Source organism: Pithys albifrons, chromosome 13, assembly GCF_047495875.1.
Source record: "Pithys albifrons albifrons isolate INPA30051 chromosome 13, PitAlb_v1, whole genome shotgun sequence".
In the NCBI taxonomy this organism is placed as follows: Eukaryota; Metazoa; Chordata; class Aves; order Passeriformes; family Thamnophilidae; genus Pithys; species Pithys albifrons.
Window position 1 is genome coordinate 9,945,774 of NC_092470.1, and position 24,632 is coordinate 9,970,405.

The following is a 24,632-nucleotide window of genomic DNA, read 5'->3' on the forward strand; positions in this document are numbered from 1 at the left end:
GCATAGTGTGCACAGAACTGGCCCCACCGTTTCAGTCCTAAGGTCCATCTGCCACGGCCGAGCGGGCTTGCACAGTGACAGTGAAGTCCTCGGGACTGTCACAGCACCCGGTATTAACCGGGGCTGACCCTGCTGAGCATCTGAGATCGGACGATATGGGATGGCAGGGAGAATGCCAGTACTAATTGGAATCATACCTATAAATTACGTCCAAACCGTTGGGGGGTTAGTTTTCTCTCCAACTCTACACTTTGAATGGCTTTAGAATGACTCCACGTCGTCCTAAAGCAGTGTTTGATAACCGAGTGAGACCAGGAGTCTCTCGGCTCAGCTCTCGTGCATCAAGGACTTGGGCAAAGCTTCGCTCGCGGTGGGATAAATTTTGTGTGCGCGCCCCCTGCTGGGCCCGCCCGAATCGCGGCACCCAAATTTGGTCCCCAAATCCCCGCAGCTGAAGGGGGACCGCAAAAACGGGGAGAGCACAACAGTACCTCGGTTCGGGGGACCAGGAGGGGTTCTCTGAGCAGATGCAGTCCACGGGATTTTTTTTCTTAATGCATTGATGCATTTCAATGGAGAGTGCTGTAGTAGAGATGTATGAAATTGAGGGCTTGTCTGCGTTGAAAAATTAAAGGCCTGTATTTGAAAATGTTGGAATTGTAACAGTGTGCAGACCTAGCACTTTTATAAATCGATATCATAAAGCTTATGGCTTACAGTGATAGTAGATAGACAATGTTGTTTGGAGCCCTAACAGTCTTAACCTCTTAAGTCCTGTGTAACTGCTTGTTTAAAATGTGTATGGCAGCAGTAAATTCCAGTCTTAAATTACAGAAGTATTTATTTCATGATAGAGCAGAGCAGATTTGGTCCAAAATTTTAACTATTTTCCTTTCCCAAACAGTAATAATTCCTTTTCTCCTAAAAACTGTCAATTGGAATTTTCTTTTTAAGTGAGAATTGTATTTGATGGGTTATTACCTGAGGCTGTAACACTGATTGCATTGGAGAATACAGAGAGTTAACAATATATGAAATGACAATTCTTTATTATTGTCTGCAAATTGCTAATAAAGCTTGTAAAATTTTAGTATAAATGTTTTTACTGGGAGTGTCTTAAGATCAGGTTGTTGTCTGAAAAATCTCTCCATTTGCAGCTATGCTAAACAGTTCTTCTGATTTTTTTCTTTAATGTGCCTTTTACTACCTTCCAGTTGTCCATCACTTAGCCAGGGGTAAGAATTATCACTCTAAAAATTTTTATTTGACATTGAAATAGGTTATGTATTGGATACAAACCGGATTTGTCATGCCATCTTGCTAGGAGTACAAAAAGAGACGAAATTTACTTTGAACTGTGCAGTCAGTTTAATTATTTTCTTTGGGTCATTTTTTTATTACTTTAGACACTTTTCTCACAGGTAGCTGAGCCTTTTGTATCGTCAAACCAAGCTTCTTTGTTATATTCACAAATTCCTATTATCTTAAGAATTGCCCAAACCCACCTCTTCTTCCTTCTTTTAAAGCTTTGATAAAGTGCATTCCTAGGAAAGGAGTCTTGTATGAACTTAAATTACTTATGGATAGGATCTTTGCAATAATATATCCTCTAAAATCAGTGGAAATTTTGGGCTTAGAACATCCCAGATTTCATCCTTGTGTCTAATATTTTAACATTGTTTGTGCATGCAGACACACACATTTTATTACTGTTTTGTGATTCTCAAGGTGGAAAATAAGATGAAACATGACTTTAAACTTGGTTTTGTGAATACAACTTTTATTTGATCATTATTTTCTAACAACATCCACATTTATGTCCTGTGAGCAGCCCGTAATCACAGTGATGTATAAAACAAAGTTGTCAAGTTTTTCTGTGTCAGTGTATTGAACATTAATGGAGTAGTCACTTGATGACAGTAGACTTAAAGTGGTTTAAAAATCCACTTAAATTTTTACAGTACTTGGTAATAAACCATCATTTAAAGTCAGGGCTCTGTTCTGTACAGGTGTATGTACATTGAAAAGATTGAAACTCTTTATATTCACATGGCAAGGTTTGAAATGCAGTTCTCAAGCACAAGTAAGAGGATGGGGAGGGGAAATGGACCTTATAGTGCAAATATTCATGCAAACAGACCACTGAGTAATAGCCATAATAAAGTTAGGGAGAATGGTGCTCAGATTAGTTAACAGCTCAGATTAATTAACAGGCCTGCTGTCCGAATGTGGACAAAACTAAGTACTGTAGTAATCTGAAGACCAGAAAGACTACGTGCAAAGCATGTCAGAAGAATATACTTAAAATACAAGGGGAAATAATTTTGTAGGCTTGCTTACCAAAAGTAAAAAATGATACTGCTTTATTTCTTTCATAGAGCAATTAAGGTAATCATGTTTCTGGAATTCCAGCCTGCAGATTCAACAATTTGTAGCACATTCCAGAAATCAGAGAAGCATGCACTTTCCGCCTATCTATTTGATTTTATATAATTATTTCAAAAATTTGAGTGATCATTTATTAATTCCAACCTTGTGAAAAATTTTAGTTGTGGAGAGGCCTATAATTATGAGGTGGGAAAATCAGAGAGTAAATCATCACTTCAAAATGCTTTTGTGTGTGAAATAAGAAAAGATGTATCCCGTGTATAAAATAGTAGTTTAATCCTAAGAAAAATAACCCAAACCCTTCAGAGGATTTCTTTTTAGACTTCTCATACAAATGAGAAAGGTTTGTCCACTGAAGTGACCTGGAGTGTTCTATGATACAGAATGAGCAAGAATGAGATTTACCAATGGTTGGGAGTTTTTCATTCTTTGAGGTTTTTTTTCTTCTCCCAACTGCCCTAATGTCTTTGTAGTTTAAAGGGTACAAAGAATGAACAAACAGAGGTTAAATTAGATATTCCAAAGATTCATACCACTGTGCCACTTGTGATCTGAAAAACAGAAGTCCTAGAATGATAGAATTCCTTAGGTTGGAAAAGACCATTGAGTTTAAACATTAAATCCTATTTCTGTGTGTCTTCCAATGCCAAGTTTTGTCTGTATGTACAGGTGCTGTGGGATTGCACTTCACTGTTGTCACTTTTGGGTACAATGCAAATGTTGTGGAGAAAGCTTTAAAAATAACACAGCTGCAATTAATTATTTTGCTTTCCAGTTTGATTTTTTTTTTAAATTGCTCTAGAATATTTACATGCTGTTTTGAGAACTGATCTAAGTATAAAGCTCCTCTCCTTTGTCACCAGCCTAGTTCATTATCCTGGGCTGGAACACCTGATTATTTCCTGGGTTTTGCAGTTTTTATACACTACTGGATAGATCTTCCTCTGCTGGACCTGCAACTGAGATCAGTGATCTGAAGGAACAGATTAATTAATTAATTTTAATTATTTTTTTTCCTTTCCCTCTCACTTTTCCCCCCACCCCCCTTCTTTCTTCTTTTTCTAGTTTAAATGACTGGGAAGGAAAAGGTTGATATAAAACCTATTTTACACTGGTTGGTTGTCTTTATCAAGGCACTTTATCCAGACAATCCCTTTCTTTGTGTTACAAAGTATGAAAGCTCAAGCTTAATGAAAAGGGAAAGTCTCTGTCAAGGAATGTTGTCATTAAGCCGGAAAGATCTTTTTCTTTCTTTTTGACCAAACTAGCAAGTCATCATTAGGCAAGTAGAGATGTCAGTGCCCAGGTTGCACACATTTCAAGACAGGTCAGTTTTGAACAAGAAAGTTATTTAGCTTTTTCTTGTTAAGAACTAAATATAAACCTAAGCTTAGTTTATAATTAAAATAGAAACCTGGATATGCAAAATAACTTTAAAAAGTTTTTTAGAAATCTGTTTGTTATTTTAGAAATTTTCTCCTTTGCCACTAAAGAACTGTGAGCATTTACCCAGTGAAATTTGCTTCTTGAGACAGTTTTCCTTCTTGCTACTGAGTCTCTCTGTATCAGTGGGCATGAAGCAAGATGCTGGAGAGCAGGATGAGCCAGTGCTCCTCCAGGAGGAGAAACAAGGACTGTCTGGATAATAGAGGGAACACTCTCCTGTGCTGTGCTGTGGGAACAGGGGCAACACCTCGGGATCTTACTCTCTGAAGCAGAATCGAGCAATTAAAACCAAAAAAAGGATTTGGTACAGCTTAGGCAGGTTACAGAGAATTTAAACTTCACCAAACTGAGGTGAGGTGGGAAACTTCTACAATTAACCAGATGAGGCCGTGGAGCTGAGCGTTACCCCTCTGTGTAGTGCTAGTTGTAATGCCTCATACTCATTACCTCATTCTCAGCTGCTTTTTGCTAAGGTGTTTGCAGATCCTCTGTAGCAGGACACTGGATTTTCAAACCACAGAACAGTTATCTCAGCTGCCATTATTACCCAAGACTGAAAATTACTACTGGTGGAAAAATCTATCTGACACTGGAAGTCTTTGGTATGATGGCAAAACACAAACACAGTAAAGAAAAATGTTTGAATGGCTTCCTGTTCAAGCATTTTTTTGTACCTTATGTATGTTCTCAATATTTTAAATAATTTCTTAAAGTTAACTTAAAGTTCATTAATTCGGCTGTTTTCAAAAACAGTTGATTAGAGGTTTGCAATAGTCAAATACTGCTTGATCCAACTTTGGGGAGGTGAGGGGAAAAGAGACACATGTCCTGGAATTAAACACACATCAGGCATGTTCTTTTGTTGACCCCAAACATCTGAACTTGCAGTGTTTGAAAGGGAAGGTATGACTTTGTCTGAACTTGGTTTTAAAAAGCAGCCAGGAATTCTGCATATCATAATTTCAGATTGTGGCCTGCTTCTGCTATACAGAACAAGTGCCTTCTGAAATTGTAGTTATTTAGGGACAACAAAACACTTTATATATTTAACTAGGAATGATGAGTGTTTCTTAGTGGCTGTGGCTGAGAAAGCCCTGTAACTTTAATGCTGAGCCATTTTAGTCACCCTGATTCTCCTCTGTGTTTCTCCTTGGTGTGAAAACCATCTCCAGCAGAGGCTGCCTTTCGATGGGGTGCATGGATAAGTCATTGTTTTTCTGGATGTTGTTAAGGCCTCTTCCTTTCATCGTCTGCACTCTGCAGCGCCTCAGGAGAGTCACCAGGATTGCCTTCATCATTACCATGGCAATAAACTTCCCTACACAGCTCCGAGGGCCGAATCCAAAGGGTTGGAAATAGCGTGAAGGGACCTGCGCAGAATAACAAGAGGAATAAAATTTAAGACAAATTTTTTTTCAGAAAAGGAGCCAAAATGATGATGGAAATTAGGAGTAGATATATAGTGAAAAACTTGTGGAAATAATCTCTTAGGAGCAGTTATTGCTTTCCAGTGGACAGCCCTCCCAGCCAGGTCAGGCCAAACCACAGACAGCAGCAGAGGAATGGAGTGTTGGCAGTGCTGAGGTGGCAGCCATGGCACAGTCAAGGTCTGCTTATGCAATTCAGTCTCTTTGTCCTTTGAGCTACAGGGATTTCACCCCAAGCTGTGAAATGGAGTGAAGTTTCTGTTCTTCAAATGCTTTAAAGTTCATTAAAAAGTTTTTCAGAAGATGTTAATTATAAAGCTCATAAATATCTGAAAAACAGGCTGATGCCTGTCTGAAGATAATCCTAAAGCCATACACCTCCTCCATTTGTCATTATAAAGCTAATGTTCCTGAGAACTAATTTATCATTGAATGTAATATTAAAAATTTTATTTGGTATATAATAGAGAGATAATACTTATAAAATTATTGTCTCCTGTCCTATCAAGTGAAATATGAAAAGCAGGATTCGCAGAACTATTGAAGAATGCACAGTCAGTTTCTGTTGCTTTTATTGATACTGAATAGATCAGTTAAACAGAAAGTTTGGCTATAAATACATTATTTTTCTTCATCTGTGTAACTTCCTTTTAAAAAAATAAGGTATTAGCTGTGTTCTGATTTCCTATTTAACCCAAGAATAGAGTAGAAAAGGTTGGCTTCTATTAAATTATCTGGAAAGAAATGTCATTTTCTCCTTTTTTTAAGACTAAGAAAAATGTTTGGAGTTTAATATTTTATTCAAATAAACTGAGTTGTGCTCCTTGAAAAATGATACATAAATACAAGTGTTTATCATACAGAGCAAGTACAGCAGCTGGCAGTACAGCACAATGCCAAATGCACAGCCTGGGAAAATGCAAAAATGTTTAGATTCTAACAATGGCATCTTATCATAAATAATACTGGGGATTGCTATTCACTTGGAGAACTGTGGGAAAATGGTGCCTGCCAGAATAATTATGTGGCAAACAGAATGCCTCAAGTCAGATAGAAAATGTGTGGTTAAATATTTGGTCAAGGGGAAATATTTTTAGAAGCAAAATGTACTCATAAAATAAGCAAGATATCCATTTTGGTAGAAATACTTAGAATGAAAATAATGGGTGGCAAAATGGAATCTATTCCCAGTGAATAATAATTGTGATAAACTTCCTCACTTGCTCTGTTCTTGAATTTTCTACAAGGGCTTTTTTCCTTGAGCTGTTATTTTTAATACTGTGTGCAGAGTCTGCTATGGGTAATAAAAAAGCAGTTAGAAATGCTGACCACTTTGCTTGGTCCTTGTTTTTGTGTGACATAAGTGGTACACGTGGCTTTTTTGGTAAGAAATATGTAAAACTTACAGGTGTTTTTCTGGCTTGAACACTCATATCTTATTTCTTTGTTTTCTCAACCATTTCTTCAGGTGTTTTTACTTGTAAGTCCATATTTGGTGTATCAAAGTGGCCCATCTACTTATTTCTTAAAAAGTTAAGTTGTTGTCTCTGCCTCTTCATTTAGTCCAGTGTCAGGGGATATAATGGCAACTATGTGTGTCTAGCAAATTTAATTAGAATTTTTTATTCAAAATTATTATACCTGGAAAAACCTGTTTTCCGTATTATAATTATGTTTTATTTAAAAAGTACTTTGATAGGAAAATATCTGCCCATCTCTAATAATGATAGTAATAAGCAGGATATATCATTAACTAGGCACTTAGACAAAGGCAAATCAGTCTGATGGTCACAAAGTTCTTGATCAAAGTAGAGACATTAACAATAAGCAATACCCAGTTTTTCATAAGAAATTAAATAGAAGACTTACATTTTTCTCAAAATTTTCAAGAGAAAACTCATTTGGCTTTGGGAAGAATTCAAGCTTATGCATACGACCAATATTGAGAATAATATTTGTCCCCTTTTTCACAGGGTAGCCATCAATGACATCATCTTGTAAAGCTTTCCTCATGATCAAGTCCACAACTGGCTGGTATCTCATGCTCTCATAAATAAAGTTCTCCACGATTTTTAAGTTGGGCATGTCATCACTTTGTATGTCTCTGTCACCTTGTGGAATAAAGCAGGTGGTGAAGAGGTTAGTTGGTTATAAATTTCATGGTTTCATTAGACAAAGATCAAAGCGTTTTTGGAAGATTCTCATGTTCTGAAATGGTAGGAAGGATCCAACAGCTTTTAAGGAGTTTTGTGTAGCCTTAGTTATTCAGGGGATCCAATATAATGTTCATCAGCATAAAGCCTAGTTTATTTTATGATCTCTCACCTTCTTGTTAATACGTTATGAGTCTCTGTTCTCCTTTCTTGTCAGAGAAAAAACTCAAAGTCCTTCCCTGGCTTTTGTAAGAGAGCAACAAGACACAACAAATAAATCTTCCAGCAGCTGCCAGCAAACGGAATCTGGGACTTGTCTGCAGTTGGGAGATAACTTTGTGGGGACCTTAAATTTTCACTCTGTGGTTGGGTTTGGCTGCATGTGGAGCTCGGTGGGTTTGCAAGATGAAAGGCACTTTGCTACCTCATTTGTCTTTTGCTTAAGGAAAAGGCAACAACATTTACTGCCTTAGGGATTGAGGCTATGGGAAAAAAATAGGGAAAAGGAATAGGCGAGTGCTCCTGTGTCATGAGGACAATCAAATAAGGTTTATTAAAAGTACCTTTGAAAAAGAGTAAGGAACTTGTTATACATTTTCCAGTGTTTAACAGACCAGAAGTAAATCTTAAATAAGAGTGGAAGAAATTAGTTTCTATATTAGTTCAGTGTCAGGCTTTGAATGAAGTCTAGAGAAAGGAAAGAATACAAATCTGGAATATCTTGATTGTGTTCTGAATACTTGGTAATTAGTACTTTGAGGAGACCAAAATGGATGACAGCAGAATATAATTTTAATTTTCTCCAGTCTTTCTATTCTATAGTCATTGTTCTGTACTTTATCACAGAAAAATGTTGGTGATTAGAAATATTTGAATTGTGTCCCTTTTGGCTATTTGAAGGGAAATAGAAAACAATGTCACTGGAACTTATGAGGTGAATGCTGATTTCTACTACTGCTGCTGCTGAGTAGAGAATACAGCACAATCTTTCTGACAGATTATCAATTCTGATGATTCCTATTTTTATTTATTCTACAAGTTGCTCATCTTATTTCATTTGATCTTGAATAAAATCTTTTATAATGGTAGTTCATATGTTTTACAGCAAGTGATTCTGTTAGAAGAAAACACTTAAAATGTTCAGCTCTTGGATAATTGAAATTAGATCAGTGCTGGAGCAAAATTATATTCCCACATCACTGGCTGTGCAACTCCTGCTTACCCACAACAGTTTCAATTTCTCTCATCATCTCCTCTTCCACTGTGGGATGCTCTGCAATCAGTATTAGCATAAAGAAGAGAGTCACAGACAGAGTATCAGGAGCAGCAATCATCATCTCCAGCACACACTGGTTCACATTCTCAGCAGTCAGATCCCCTCTGTTCTGAAAAAAAAAAAGGAAGTTGTGGAGAAAATGTTGATTGCTGAGCTCTGATGCCAACAAAGCTGTACAAATTCTTGACAGTCTATCTTATGCTAAATAGCATTTATTTTTTTGTCTTTCAGAGAAAAATAGGAAACTAATGTTTTGTTGAGTGTGTATTATCTTACAGAAAAGTAAGATTTCATTTTTAGCTCAGATTCTTTTTAGTTTATTGCATTTCCTCAGAGTTGGAGCTGTCAGCCATTATACAAGTTAGGATTTGAATAGCACCTGAAACCTTTGCAAACAAAAGGCAATACATCAAAATAAAACACAGGGCTTAGGGAAAGACTGAAGGACATTCAGGGATAGACACAGGAGTTGGAAGGATGTCGTGTAAGCCATGAAATAAATACAACAAACAGCTGTTCCCCAAATACAAGTATTTCTATTTGAATCCCTGTTGGGGACTCCCCAGCACAGATTAATTGGCATCCCTTTATGATGACAGGACTTTCCGAAAGGCACACGAAGTTTAAGCTGCAAAACCTGTGCTCAGGAGAATGGCAGGAAAATCAAATTAACCATATTTTGAGTACATTACCAATACCTGTGCAAAAATCAGCTGGGATGCAAAATCCATGTGTTCATCCAGCTTTTCAACAGTGGAAAGCTTTTGTCGTTTCTGCTCTATTAAGGCTTCCATTGCTCCTTTAAGGTCCTTGCTGAAAACAGAAGAAATCCAACATGTTGATAAATACCTGCAGACTTCTAGTATACACTAGGGTATGACTAGAAATATAGAGATTATACCAGGAAAAACATTGTGGAAATTAAATATTCCTAAGAGTGGTTATATGGTTCTCTGCAAAAGTAGCAATAATAAGCTATAGCTTGGAAGGTGATTTTTTAAAGTATTTTGAAAAAAAATTAATTAAATCTTTAGACTTTTCATATGTACTTGTTAGAATAATTTGACTGGGTTTGTAGGGGTAAATGCATTTAAAACTTCATTCCCTGTAAGGTTCTCAGTATTTATAACATCTTTTATATATTAGAAAAAGCAAATAGTCCTATTTTCAAAATAAAGAGCATTAGAAGTCTTCATATGGTTCTTTGAATTGCTTTAAGTTCAGCAATCTTTATGTTTTTTCTTTGCAGTAGAAATTTATGAATAAAAGTTCATTTGAATGGGATTGCTTTTGAAATATCAATATTTGCTTGCAGGGACTTTCTAGTAATAACTTGGCCATAACACTTGGCTATTATTTGCATCAGAGGAAAAAGCAGTAATCAGTGCCATAATAAAGCTAGCAAGAAGTGATAGGAAATGCAAATCTTGTGTCTAGTTTACAAATGCTGTCAATGCTTTAGATAAACCTGCATCTTTCCCTTACAGCCTTTATGTTGTACAGCACTATCAAAACAATTTATTACACATACTTCCTAAGCAGTAATTTCTTTCAGTAGGTGAAATACAAATCCAAAATTAAAAAAATATACCAGTTCTTTTTCAAGCCAGGCCTCTTTTGACAGAAGACAGTAAACAAGATCATAAGAATAGAAGAGACATTTTGTATTTTTGCAAAGAGAAAGATGACAAAATGTATTTGTTCCTTATTTAGGAAAAAAAAAAACCAAACACCTTGAAAAGATTTATCACTGAAAATCAAGGTTTAACTCTGAAGCGAGCTGTTGACCCAAGTATGCATGTTGAGAGAATCATTAAATAAGTATGTTCTCAGGGGTTAACTCTGCTGGGACTGTGCCTTGGTGGGTTTTCTTGTTTTGGTGAGTTGAAACCTACTATTGGAATGTCCTTGACTAGGCAGTAACTGTAACTGTATCCCATATGGTGGCTTTTCCTTGTCTGAACTGACCCAGTGATATCCAGTGAGTTTCACTAATACTTTGGTGAATAAAATGGGACTGAAGAGATTAGGGCTTTAAATTGTTCCCTGAGATCAGCTACTTGTGGTGACAAATCTTGCTCTGTCCTGGCTCTGCAAACTGGGGACTTCAGCAGCCACCTTTTAGTTTCTAAAAAGCAGAGGAAAGCACTAAAGAAGGTCCCCTACATAAGAAAGAATGATTTGTAAAGTGTGATACTTACACTGCATCTTCATATTTCTTGCACAGCCAAGAAATCTTAAAAAATATGTCTGGCTTTAATAAAAGTGCCTGCCAAGCATCAAAGTAGTTTTGAATCTTAAGTACAATGGCATTTTCTGAAAGTGAATGTTAACAAACAAACAAAAAAGGTAAAAATCAGTAGTCAAGAAACACAATTGTTCAGAACAAATAATTATAAGTTCCTGTTCCCTTCTCTATCTTCTCTATTTTGATGAAAAACTGGTAGGTAGCAGTTGTAGAAAACATACAGATCTTTGTCAAAACTCTTAGTAACTAGTTAAAAGGACATAGAGGTGTGTCAACCAGAGCCAAACAGTCTCACAGGAGAGCAAAAGCAGAATGCTTGCAGAATATTGAAATGGGGTAATTCAGACATCCCAATAATAATAATAATTCTGTCATATGGTTTGAGGCTGAAGAAATAGCAGAAGACATAAATTTTTAGGTGAACTTTTAAAGGCAATCATTTAGATTGGTGTGAAGGTTTCGGATTCTTGCATGAATATAATTTGGGATTGTACCAGCTCAGTACATAACAATCTCTTTAAATGGTACTATTCATTAAGGTGAATGTGACAACCTACTGAATACTTTTGGTCATATAAATTTCTCTTTCCTAACTAAAATGATACTAAATCATTCTCGGTTGATTATATGGTGATATAAGAGCCTATTCATGCTCTGTTTTTTTGCAACAATACTGCTGAGTGATGTCAGTGAATTTTCCTTGGGCATGCACTTTAGATCCATCATAAGGCATAAAAACAAAGCTTTTCGTACCATCCAAAGGGATCCCAAGAAAAAGCTTGTTGGACGTGTCAAGCATGATCCGTCTCATGAGATTCAGCACATTGATGTTCCCCAGTTCAGTTGTCACCTCCTCCAGTTTGTCCAGGTGACTGACTGTTGATTCCACACAAATCTTGATCATACGCACTAGACCGGGGCCAGACAGGGCTGAAATACACGTGCAAAGGGACTTGGTAACTTCAAATACCCTATTTAGAACTTCTCAGTTGGTGACAGTGGTGTCAATAAAATGGCAAAGGTTATCATGTCAGTGACTGGTATAAAATCGTGCTGAAACTTAACTGGTTTATCATCCTCTGCAAGAAAAATGTAAACATTTTGAGTTAAGATGGCAATGACCCCAAAGCCCAGACTGGACTCACATCCAGCCTCTCTGAATCTCTCATTTCATGCCAGGTTCATACCACATCATGCAAAGGTATTTGGCTTCATCTGTGCACTCTGTGTGGGAGGGTCTCCAGAGCCTCATCTGCACCACAGGCTCGATGATGTCCTGTCTCATTTGCTTGCAGTGACACGGAGCAGGGAAGGCAGTTTGGGGATTTGTGAGGAGAAGGATGCAAATTTCTCAAAGTATCATTCCTGGGTGCTCTGAAAGAGCAGGGTACCTGCTGGCAACCTGTAACATCCCTGAGGATGTGCTGAACCCTGGGAGGAACAGCACTTCAGAAAGACTGGCTGTGTGCTATGGTGAGGCAGGGCATCAATACACACCGGACTTACCTTTGGTGAAAAAGGGGCGGATTTCTTTCCAGTGCGCTGGGTTGTTATTAAATATGATCCCATTTTCATACATGCCAATGCACTGCAATCCAAGCTTGCTCCCAAATCGAGACACATAATGCCAGTGTTTCATTACATGGAACACACTTGTAGATCTGGGAGAGGAAGGAATAAAAAGCCCCAAACAAAACCCTTTTCATAGATTGTATACAGCATTTTTATTATGACATTTTACTCTTGCTCTGAAATGCTAGTTTGCTTAATTAATTTAGCAGAAGTACAATGCTTAACATGAAATATTCCTTTTACATAGTTAAAAATCTTGATGATAATTTTAGAAGCTATAGTAGAGCAATAATGTATTCTGTTCAGATTCAAAACTATTTTTCAGTTAAAATGCAGATAGTTATCCAAGAACTTAAACCTGACTAGTGTGTATACATAGAAATGTGTAGATGTGAAAGATATGCTCAGGCAGTAACCAATGTCAGATCTTTCAGAGGGTGAGGAAAAATATTTGACAGCTGATATTTTCATCATGGTGTGTACTAAATTACATCTATACTTTTTTAGCTATTTGGTCATTTCCAGACATATCCTGAAAGCATAAATATACACATATCATTTAAATATGCAGCCCCATAATATAATCATATTTGTGAGATAAATATTCTTAAATAGAAGGGAAATGTAAGAGACATCCTTGATATGTATAATTCTTTCCACAGCTGGCAAGGTTAATTTGCAAGTGATAACAGGCAGGTTGTGACCAGTATTCTTGCTCTGAGATACAATTTCCTTTAGAGGGAGCTAGAATTTCAGAAATGTGGATGTGATGGAAACCCAATCAAACAAAATCCAACAAAAAAAGAAAGAAAAAATTAGAGCAGAGATTGAAATGAAACAATGCACTACTTTCTTTATAAGGTGTCATACTCTATGGACCAAATCCCAGACTTCTTACATGGGTTTAGTTTAATTTTTTCAGTCAGGCAAAGTAAATGTGACTTTAGCTGTTGACTTCAGCTCTGCTGGGTGTTCACTACAGTTTTGTGTGACCCAGAGGTAAAGTTAGCCTGAAAGGGTTTTTTTGCACGGCAAGGGACATCATCTGTATTTTCCTGAACATGAAAAGATGGTGCGGAATTGTAACAGCTGTCCTCAGGAAGGAAAAGGTGCAACAGGATCCTTTTGCTTCCTTCATCCCACACGTCTCTATGCAGGAGACGGATCATAACATTTTAAGGGAGGGTTTTGTCAAGTGACCTTGTATAAGCAGATTTTCCTTATGAAACTCTCTGATGAAGTCCTCCAAAAGACATTATCTGTTATAAGCAAGTCTGCAAGTCCTTCCCTCTGTGCATTAGCATCTCAGTATTAGATTTGATGCTGAAAAATCTGATGACATTGATGAAAAGAGTATACTTTTACAGAATTAAGGGAAGATTTAGTTTTGCATTGAACTTATGATCCACTGAAAACTTCTACATTGCTCTAAAAAAAGTTAAATACTCATTTTCTACGTACAGTCAATTATTTTGAGCAAAAAATATCTGTAGAAAAGTGATGTATTGACTGGAAAGTCTGATGCAGCTCTGGCATAGTTTATCAGGTTTGTTTCTGGTGGATGGGTAGCACAGGTAAGGAAAGATGGCAATGAGTTCATAGCATTTTCAAAGCATTCATAACATTATCAAAACATTTTACTGCATGGGTTGATGTTTGCAACACCTATGTAGGATAAGAATGTAAATCATTTCCCTGTCATGATTACCTCTTTCTGCAGATGTTAAAATAGAGATAAAGCTGACTTGAATAACATGGCAAATTCTGTTGTAGTTCTCTGTGCTGCACTGTCTTTCAAAAGCTTTTACTTAGTCAAAGCTGAGTATGGACTGATTGATATGGTTTAAAAAAGGTCGTGATTCTTTATTAGTTACACATGATAAACATTTTACCACTCTTTTTCTTTTCTTTTTCATGGCATAACTCATAACCATCCAGAAGATCCAATGTAAGAAAAAGCAAACGTCCACTGGAGCTAATAAAGTGACAGACTAAAATTTAGTATTATGTTTAATACTGTGCATAATTGAAGCCTATGAATAATCCCATTAATTGGAGTGGAATTACTCACAATCCTATAATTCTGCATTTTCTTAATTAAATTGCTGAATTGGAACCATAACCTTCAAGCGTCACTTCCACTTTAAGGAGAAACAGGAACACAGGAAACTAAAATCTGACTTAGTCCTGCATTGTAGTCAGTCTGGGTTCCCAGGTAAGAGGATGTAATCCTCATATTAAATGGAATGGTAAAATAGATGGTAAATGATTTTTAAGTCTGAGTGCTTAATCTTCCTTTCCACAAAACACAAAAAGAGAATTCACAGAGTCTTTAAAGAGACAAAAGATGAGAAAAAAGTGTGTGAATAGCAGGAAGTAAAAGGTTTATGTTAGGATAAATTATGAAAATAATAATGTCAGTTTCACTTTAGAAGGAAGTAGAAAAGAGAATGCAAAAATATGAGAAATCCTTAATAACTTGGAAAGCCAGTAAATAAGGAATTACTTGCTAATTATAAATGTCTCTTCCCCACTGATCCAAACTCTCACGAAGTCTCCATATGTCTTGTTGTAGTAGTTGCAGGCATTGCCTACGCCCATCCAGAGGAATCTCCCATGGGAAAGGAGGGGGCCGATTCCCAGCCGGTATCCTGGCCCTAAGAAACAGAGCAGGACAGGTTTGAGCTCAGCAGTGCTCACTGGCAAGAAAATCTCTCTAAGCGTCCCCCTTTGGAAAGGAGCTTGTTAACACGACACTCACAGCCTGCACTGGGCAGTTCACACAAACCATCCTGTTCTGAAACTGCCTGAGAAACTTTGCATTTCCCTTGGTGGAGCCTCATGTACTGTCTGGGGGAGCCTGTGGGGCTCTCAGGGTGCCACAAATGGCATTCCTCGCTGCTTTGGACAGCCTCCAGCTGCTCCAAACATGTGGACAGGCAACAGTCAGATATTAGAAAGAAGAAATGCTCTAGGCAAGAGGCATATGATTTATGAATTTGTGATTTTAACTTACCCTTTTTATGAACTTGACTGAATTTGTCTAGAAGTGTCACAATACAAAAATCAGTGTTCTTTTGATAATTGTTCAGTTGTTGCATTTCTTTTAAATTCATTAATACTAAAGTGAGAAAATAGTTATTTCAAGGAAAGAGTACTTTACTGCAGTGAGCTTACAAAACCACGCTTCAGAATGCATTAATAACCATTTAATTAACAAAGTTCACAACTAAATTGTTCCACTATAATTGAGCAACAAATTTCTCTCTTCCAACAGAAAAGAGAAAGTGGAGACAGCAAGAAAGAATTTGCCTCTAATTGCTTTTAAGAGGAAGCTTCCTCCTTCAGAGAAAGCTATACTTGCTCCTTTTGTCTATAGAATATGAGTCTGACTCCATAAAAACCCCCAAATACTTACAAAATTTTGTATACAGTTTAAAAATATTAAAAGCTGCTTGTAGTTTCACCTGTTACTAATAGGAATGACAAGACCTCAGGTTAATGAAATCCCTGGAAACTTAAAACATATTAACTTAGTTCTATCTTCTTGTAGATCCAACCAAGCATTCAAATAAAAGGCACAACCTCCTGTGAACACTTTGTCCTCTTCTCTTGCTTTCAAAGAGTTTCAGCATAATGAAGGGTCTTTGCCAAGGGTCTTTTCTCAGCATTTCATTCAGGAGTCACTGTACTGGTTTAGGGCTGTTCCTGCCAAAGCCCTTTGGGAGGTGTGGGCACTGCCCATTCCTGCAGCAGTTCATTGCATTGCATCTCATGGAAAATAAACTCATTCATTAATCTCTGCCATAACCCCCAAAACATTACAGAAGGGAAAGGGAGGACATTTGATGTTGCTCTGTTCTGGAGGGTCTTTACTGCTAAATACGGAGAAAAAACCTGATAATCTACTAAAATCTGAATAATTTCTTAGACAATAATTTTGTTTATAGTAAAGGCAATTTAGAAAGATTTAAACTTTAAAACATGTAAAAAGTCATTTATAATGCACATGAAAATATGAACATCTAGAGTATGTAAATTGTATTGTACCTTTCTAGCATACATTTAATAAAGCTGAAAACTAAATGTCATTTACTTATGTGGCCAAACCAGGATTATTATGGAAGTGCTGAGTTTAGAATGACTTCTTTTATCAGTTATTTAAAAAATTTGTATTATTTAAACTGGCTCATAATAAATTCTGTTGTCATACAATCATCATTCAGCAATATTTTCTCACTTAAATTTGAGTGACAAACAAAAATTACTCTGACAACTTTCAGGTGACAGTACAGCTAAAGTCAATTTACCTGGTATTGATGAAGTTTCTTCATGATTCCACATGAGAAACAGAAGGCACATGAGAATGAGTATGGGCACTGTGGCCACTGGCATCGTATCTGGTACAAGACTGGTGATGTTGTAGTGCATTGGATTCAGAGTTTCCAGGACCATCTTTTCCAAGAGATTCTGCTTTGCTTCAGAGAGGGAGAAAGGGGAAAGAGGCGGAGGTTGTCAAAGCTCAGATGTGTTCAGCTTCAGTTGGTGCCTCTCAAACCCTTTGTAGTTCTTATAAATGAGCAAATTAGCTCTTGACGTAGCGTTATTTTATAATGAGTGACTGCCTGGACTGCTTGCCAGGACAAGTTTCATCACAAGTCAAAACAGACATGCAGCAGCCCCCTTTTTTGCTTGGAAATAACAAAGATTTTCTGACCTTGATGTTGAAGAATAGTTTTGGATACTTTGGCTGACAACCCTTTTATCTCTGATATCGACTTGGCTGGCCAATACTGAGGTTTACTCCTCACAAATTTCTAACCAAAACACAAGAAATTAAACTTTCAGCACATGTGGTGGAAGCATTGAATGAGTTCCCTTGCAAGCTTTTGTCTCTGTTACTTAGCTGCTTCCCTTCCTGCAGGCCCACAGTGCTAGAGTTTTTAATTTCCAGAATAACTATGGTAGTTTTTAATGATGCAGACAAACCTTGGGGTTTTGTTTGAAACGTGTATTACAGCCTTTTTATTTTTTTTGTCAACCTTTGAGTGTAATATAATGCATTGCATTTCTTTATGGTTCATCTGCTGAGCACTTTGGAAAACAGTGTGTGCCACAACAAGCAGGATTGTAGGTTGTCTGTTACCATATTTTTCCTCAGGCAGTAACCAGCACTTGGCACAGGAAAACCCCAACAAAATGGGTTTGTATGTTATGCATAGAAGGAGCAGAAAGATACATTCAAAGTAATTTTTCGTCTTTTTGAATTAAATCAAAAAATATAAGAGGTGGTTGTACCTGAGAGGGAAGATGTTATTCTATGAGTGGCAACTCCTATAACCGCTGAAAGATCCTCTTGTATCTGCCCAATATTTCATTAATAAAACAGCTTCTTAAGTCTACTTTGGCAATAACTAAGAATAGATTTGCTTTGTTTCTTCCTGCAACAAGATTTCAAAATTGAAGGATATATTTACTTAACAGGAAACTTTTCTATACAGTTTACTTTGAGCAAGTGCTTTCTTGTTTGAACTGTGCTTTGGTCTCATGTTGAAGAAAAGATTACAACTTGCTTTTTAATGACTGTTCCTGCTGTAATTTTAATGAACTAAGCCAAGAATGTAATAGATGCTTTCTAGATAGAAGACTGTTAATGGTCAAAGCTGAAGATGTGTGGAGTACAGGCAAAACCCTGGGGAAGGGAGCAAGCAGTGGCCTGAAACCTTGCAGGTGACTGCAATGCTCCAGTGTTTTGGATGATTGCTGTGCCAGGCTTCTGGCATTGTTATGATCCAAAAGGACCAATCTGCCAGGTGATCTTTCAGAAACCTCATGCTATTCCAAATCATAGCAGTGCTGCTCTTCTGGGAGTGTCCATGGACATACCACATCTTGTGCACATCCAGCTGCTGTGCTGTCGTGCATGTTGTGAGAGAAGGTTTTGTAGTCAGAAGTACTTTTTATCATGTAATGGCATTTATTAGTTTAAATTTCCTTGAGTGCCATTTGCTACCACAACAAAAGCATGCCTGCATAACTTCCCTTAGCTTCAGCCCTTTTCACTAATATGAGCTTACAGCATTATAGGAGGAAATAACTACACTTAGGGCATAGAGTTCTACTTTTTTTTTGTTTGTTTGTTTTCTTCTGGATCACCTTCATCTTTTTACTCCATTGACACAGGATGTGTGTTGTTTCCTTGTTTTGGTTTTTTTTTTTATCTCTAAGTCATTCTGGTGTGTGTCTCTGCCTCACATTCCCTATGAAGAGAACTAGTTGGTTATGCATTTGGGTGCCATGAAATAAACCCATTTCATACTTCCAAATGTATCCATGAGTATTATATCTGTAGGCTAAGCCCTGCCAGAGGCCAAGGTCCTGCTGTGTTTGCATGGTGTACTTTGCAAGCATGAGGCTCCCCCTTTCATTTTCAGAAAATCAGCCCTGAGTTTGATCTTGCTCAGTTCTTAGTTATTCACAGCTGAAGCTTATCTTTGTTTTGACAGAGAAATGGAGGCAGGTTTCTGTCTTTTCAAAATATACAGATAGTAATGGATTGAGTTTGAGGTTCTGGGTTGTCTCAACTTCATAATTCTATAACTTTTAGTAAAAGAAAATATTTCTTTTTTTCTGTGATATGTCCAATACATCAGTGTGTGCCTTGCTGTTACATTTATAAGTTTTATATCCTGGTTTGTGCTCTTGCGTGGATAAAAGTATTAAAGGCAATATATTAAATTTGAATCCTTTTTATACTCTTGACATTATCTGATACAGTCTTATTTTTAGTCAAAGTGGCTTCTCAAGTTCTTAAAATGAACAGTTTACATTGCCTGTATTGAGAAGTTCTTTGCTTCATTTCAGTGAGTATGATCCAAGCAGACTTTCAGGGTTTGCATTTTGACCTTTTTCTTATAGCAAAAGCTATCTGGACCATCAAAAAGTCACCTTAAAAATATTTTAACTGAACTGCTTGTCCTAGTTGTCCCCATTGTATTTTTTAGGAATTGTCCATGAGGTAGGTCACTCCTAAAAAAAGCCAAATAAATTTTGATAGTAAGTATTCACTAATAGACTGAAAAAGTTTAGAGATGGAACAAAGGGAGAGTGCCCATTGTGCATGGAAGGAGTTTTCACTAGTCATTCTGTGTTGAAATCTTCTACTGGTCATTTCCTTTCCTTGCAGCCAGTTTAGGTGTGTGTCGGATCAGAGGGATTTGTTCGTTCTGATTGTTACTTATATGGGGCAAAAAAAAAGCTTTTAAAACCCCACTATTCAGTGTGGGGAAAGAGACGTCTATTAGGAAAGTCCTTTAGGACAAAATAGATGGGTGTGCACAGGCTGCCTGCCCCGACATAAATATGGATTTAACAGCTGGGACAGCATCTGCCTGCAGAGGGCCCTTTGGATTGCTGAGCAGCACAATTACTCTGCGAGCATCAGATTGCATGTTTGTTTGCTCCCTGGGATTCTGTGCTCTCTTCTAATGCTGTAATTCTCTCAGGATGCACTGGGGATGGCACCGAGAGTTTTCCATCTTGGTTTGTTGGTTATCTGATACTGCATTAATCCCGTGACTTTTTTTGTCTTTGATTTGTAGTATTTTTTCTTATTTTTCTCTTCCTTTGTGTTTTAGTGATCTGATCCTTTGCTCCAGATGACATCTTTCTCAGTATAGACGGTTTCATTTGCAATCACAATGTGCAGATCAGCCTTTTTAAAGTTAGATGTTTATGTTACTCTGCTTCTGAAAGCACTCTGGCTTGTTCAGGAAAGATAAATATGATAAAATGTGAAAATAAGGGAATAATCCCCTTTTCCAGCCATTTCTAGAGTCCAGGTCAGTGGGTTAGAATTAGTGTAGCTGTAGACGTCTATCACATCTAATTACTATGCAAATGTATTCTAGCAGTGTTGAATGGTTATTATAGCCTTGTAGACTAATCCTGTACCACTTAATTACTATGAAATCTAATCTAAATAGCACTTACAAATTTATCTGTTGTTTAGCTTAGAGGAGAAGGAAGAGGTGACAGCTTTCAGCAGGGGCTTGGAATTGGGAATTCAGTAATGATCATCCTGGCAATCTAAAGGGGCTCCTGACAAGTAAAGGAGGAGGTGGGAGCCGAACATTGTGCCAGAGGGCAGGTAAAACAAAAATAAAAAACATATCCCTGATTTTGTGGTGTTGAAAAAAATGTCTGTACCACGAGATGAGAGAGATTGTTGCATTCAACGCCTCTGCCATTATTTGGAATTGTGATGTTCTTAATTTTAGTGAGCCTTCTTATCACAGTGTTCCCTCGTTTCTCAGCTGAATACAATCTATCCCCAGAGGATGCTTCTCTGAGGCTTAAAGTTCTGTCAGCTGCCTTTAGTAGTGCTTATAAAGTGCTGCTGCATTGTTACTGATGGTGGCCACAGCTCTATCTGCTTCAGTGCCCACATAACTAGATTTCTTGTCACCTCCTACTCAAAGTGCACAGTGAGTTTCCAGGTGCAGAGCAGTTCGGAGTTGCAGCACTGCTGTAAATGTTGACATTCCTGCTGCACGGAGTCAGTTTGGTCAATCAGCTTTCTTAGCACCACTTAGCACTATCATGTGAGTAGGACTTAGCTGGCCAATGCAGATTAAACCCATTGCCAGGGAAACAACTACAGAATATCTTCTGTAAGTGTAGGACTCTATTTGAATATTACTATTTGTTTGGATAACTGTAGTAAAAGCAGTGCCTCTTTTTTGTGCCTTTACATGATGGTTAATGATTTGGAAAAATAACCTGCCAGTTTTAGTAGCTTTCACCAAAAGTCTCATTGTTGCTTAGGAGCCACTATATTAATGCCCATGAAAAGTATTATCCACATGAGATGGAATGATTCCCATGAAACCCCTTTACCATCTCCTGAAGCAGAAGAGGTGTGTCAGTGCTTGTAAGTGGCCAGAAGGAGCTGTGGAGATATGAAAACTTCTGACTATATTTTACTGCCTCTGTACCTCAAAGAGTCCTTAGAACATCATAAGCTCTAATTAACACAAAACTAACCAGCAAATAAGTTGTGGATAGACCACCAAAAATTCTCTCTGATGTTACAACCATGGCAAGGCAGACCTGTATGACAATTGCCTGTAGGCAACTGTTACCATTTTCTATCACTAGGTGGCTTTGTTTCTAATTTATCAGATAACAACCACTTCTCTCTACCATAATTATGTCTCTGCTGTTGTACTTTTATTGCTAGCAAATACCTTGATCAATTTAAACAAAAAGTTAGTTGACATAGAGGGCGTGACTCTCTAAGAGATATGATTTTTTTCCTGGTTGCGAATGTCAAGTATTCCATTAAAGTATGTAAATTAATCCTGAAGAAAAATTTATCTGGATATTTGAAAAAACAAGACTAAGGAAGAATGTGTGACTACTCTCATGCCATTCTTCCTGCAAATGACTTCATTAATCAGAAATAATTATTAGCTAAGACATAGTAGCTGAAAGAAGGGGAGCACTTTTCCACAGCAAGCATTAACTGAGAGAGACCAACTATGACAAAATAAAAAAATTCCCTGAGTCAGTTCCAGACTTGTTCTACCTGATGACCTTTATTTTACCTCACTTACAGTCCATTATTTCCCTGCTGTGAAAGGATGCTTGGAAATGTTGGTTTGTCCAAATTGACTCACTTTCCAAGTAATTCTACATTGCTCTACAGCAACAGCTGGCAGTGCCCACTCCATGTTATGTATTCTGCCTTAATCTTGTCATGGTACACGTGAAAAAATCCACTTGAGAGTCAAAAGTATTCAGTGACCAAAGAAACACTGAACAGGTTTGGTTTTCTGATCAAGGAAGTTTGTATCTATAAAAACTAAAGTGATTTACTGTTTCTTGTTGTAATACAGTTTGAAAGGTTGGATGAAGTGAACAACTTCAAAGGATGACTATTCTGCAAGAACAGAGTGCCATTTTTTCTTAAAATGGAACTTTGTAGAATACTTACAAAACATATAACATTACTGTTGTTTTAATACAAAGAGTTTGGCTGAAGACCAGCAGATTTTCTACTAAAAAAAAAAGAAATCTCTAGAGTGACAGCATATAATTTACACAAAGATAATTACAGTAACTCAGATCAAAGCAGCTCCAGAAGTCGTACTTCCCGCTCAAGAACAAAATAACAACCATTTATGTACTGTCCTGCTCACACAGTTTGAAGAAAAATGCTATAATATGAATTGAAAATTTACCTGTGTCTTCTTGTTACTTGTGGATTGTACCGGTGGAGAAGTGCTATCCTTGCCACTGCTGTGCTCCTGTTAAAGATCTGAATAGGCTTTCTGATGATCACTCTCTGGAGCATCTTTTATGCAGGTACTTCTTGTTGCTAAGAGATCAGTTGCTTAGAGATGGAAGTTTGTTTATTGTAATAGATCAGGGGCTGTTGCTTTGAAAAGAAAATTTCGTAATTTTACCTCTACAGCTCAATGTTTCTGCTGCAAAATAGCCCGTGATAGAGACACACAAGCCTAATGCTGATTAGAATGTGACTGGAGAGTAAAAGAGAAAAGTAAACAAAGTTTATAATTATTTTTGGTGGCTCTGAACAAGGAAAGAGATTTGTCTTTTAGGTACATTGTCATGAAGGTAGAATTAGCAGAAATGATGTGAATTCTTTGCTTATCATATCTAAACGTATTTTTAATTTCCAACAGCAAGGAGGTCCAAAAGACTTATTCTAAAATTGAGATGCACAAAGCTCTCAGTAATGTTTTGTAACACAGTTCTGCACTGACATTGGGAAGGCCTGACTATCCTGTGTGCTTTTGCATGTACTGTTTCCTTTATATTCCCAGCAGGTTTGATAACTTTTCAGAATGACCATATAAACTAAGGGCTGGTTTCTCTGCTTTGTGATGCTTCTCTTTCTTTGCTGTAGCTTTGGGCAACTCAATGAAAATCCAGTTGTTTTGAGGAACTGCATTAGGTGATTACAGGAAACATTAAAGTAATGACAAAAGACCTATAGAAAAAGGTGTTGATGCTTTTAAAAGAGGAGACTAACAGAAAGCTTGAACAAGGTACTTGTGCCTGTTACTGCCTTGAAGCACCAAGAGAAGTAAAAATTGTCTCCATGTCTGCTATGGGAAAAGCTTAACTGGCTCAGCTGCCTCTTCTATAAGTTTAGCTCATGAGTCCATATGGACTGTTATGTGAAATAGGTCAAAATCATCTTTTCTTTGCTTCATGCACTCAAGTTTAGAAAGTTGAGACCCTCAGTTCTGTTTCCAGCAAGGCCATGTTACATCATTCTCTGGCAGTAAGACATGGAGCATCCTTGACTCAGACTCCCAGGCCACAAATGGAAAGATTCCTGTAAATTCTTTTCATTCTTCTTTTTCTGAATGCACACAAGATTTTAACATTAGCATGTAAAAGGAATAAATTAAACAAATTAGAACACTGTTAATAAGAAAACCCATCTAATGGGGAAAAGGGTCTTACATTTAAAAAACTATGATCTCACTTGGAACAGAAGGTATTCAAGGGTTATGTACAATAGTTCTAGTGATGGAACTTGGGGAAGGATGGAAGAGACCTAGAATTTTATTGAATGTGAAATTTCAAGAAACATTTGTTTAAATAAATAAACAATGCAGACAGTTTGAGAAGAATAAGGACTGAATTCATGCAGAAATTCATGGGACATTACTGCAGCCCTGTTGAAGAAACACAGCTTACACAACCACAAGCCAACATCATTTCAGTCTTACAACTGAACTCTTGGTAAAATAAGTAACTGAACTCTTGGTAAAATAAGTTAATATAAGGAACGTGAAACCAATTCACTTTCTTTCTTTGTCTGGAAGTGCTGATTGAGGTTTAGGGGAGACCAGGAATGGCAGTTTCTCACACAAACACGTTTTCATTTCTTGATCCATCATAATATATTTAATCAAAAGTACGTTTCTAAAAATGAAGAATCTGGTGCAGTTTTTGTTGAAACTCCTTCTGACAGTGCTGTGTATCTACTTACTGATATAAAGAATTTGTGCATGAATCATAATTCAGTGGTAAGCAGCCAATTGAGGTGGTCATGAAGTAGCCACAAAGTGGCTTAAAAACCA

At 37.2% G+C, this 24,632-nt stretch overlaps 2 protein-coding genes across 3 annotated transcripts in view; one reads left to right on the forward strand and one right to left on the reverse strand.

Moving 5' to 3' along the window:
• The window catches only part of LOC139678051 (AP-4 complex subunit epsilon-1-like), a 143,181-nt gene that overhangs the window by 88,221 nt on the left and 30,328 nt on the right, over positions 1–24,632 (forward strand). The window lies entirely within an intron of this gene.
• On the reverse strand, positions 1,769–22,849 carry CYP19A1 (cytochrome P450 family 19 subfamily A member 1). Of its 2 annotated transcripts, XM_071568741.1 has the most exons (11): positions 22,755–22,849; positions 17,809–17,951; positions 16,821–16,988; positions 15,017–15,167; positions 12,445–12,599; positions 11,692–11,868; positions 10,892–11,006; positions 9,389–9,503; positions 8,637–8,799; positions 7,131–7,372; positions 1,769–5,204 (listed from the first exon to the last, which is right to left on the reverse strand). In XM_071568741.1, the coding sequence occupies exons 3-11, from the start codon at positions 16,963–16,965 to the stop codon at positions 4,953–4,955; spliced, it is 1,515 nt and encodes a 504-aa protein (XP_071424842.1). In that variant the 5' UTR covers positions 16,966–16,988; positions 17,809–17,951; positions 22,755–22,849; the 3' UTR covers positions 1,769–4,952. The 2 variants fall into 2 exon arrangements, with proteins under 2 accessions (XP_071424842.1, XP_071424841.1); XM_071568740.1 differs by lacking the exon at positions 17,809–17,951.

What these genes read in the sequence shown, in the direction of transcription:
- CYP19A1 (XM_071568740.1), bottom strand. Translation starts at nt 16,965, where the DNA reads ATGGTCCTGGAAACTCTGAATCCAATGCACTACAACATCACCAGTCTT. An exon ending in GAGACATTTATAATTAGCAA is followed by an intron (nt 12,600 to 15,016) that starts GTAATTCCTTAT and finishes TTCCTCTCCCAG; the next exon opens with ATCTACAAGTGTGTTCCATG. An exon ending in TCTTGGGATCCCTTTGGATG is followed by an intron (nt 11,007 to 11,691) that starts GTACGAAAAGCT and finishes ATTCACTTTCAG; the next exon opens with AAAATGCCATTGTACTTAAG.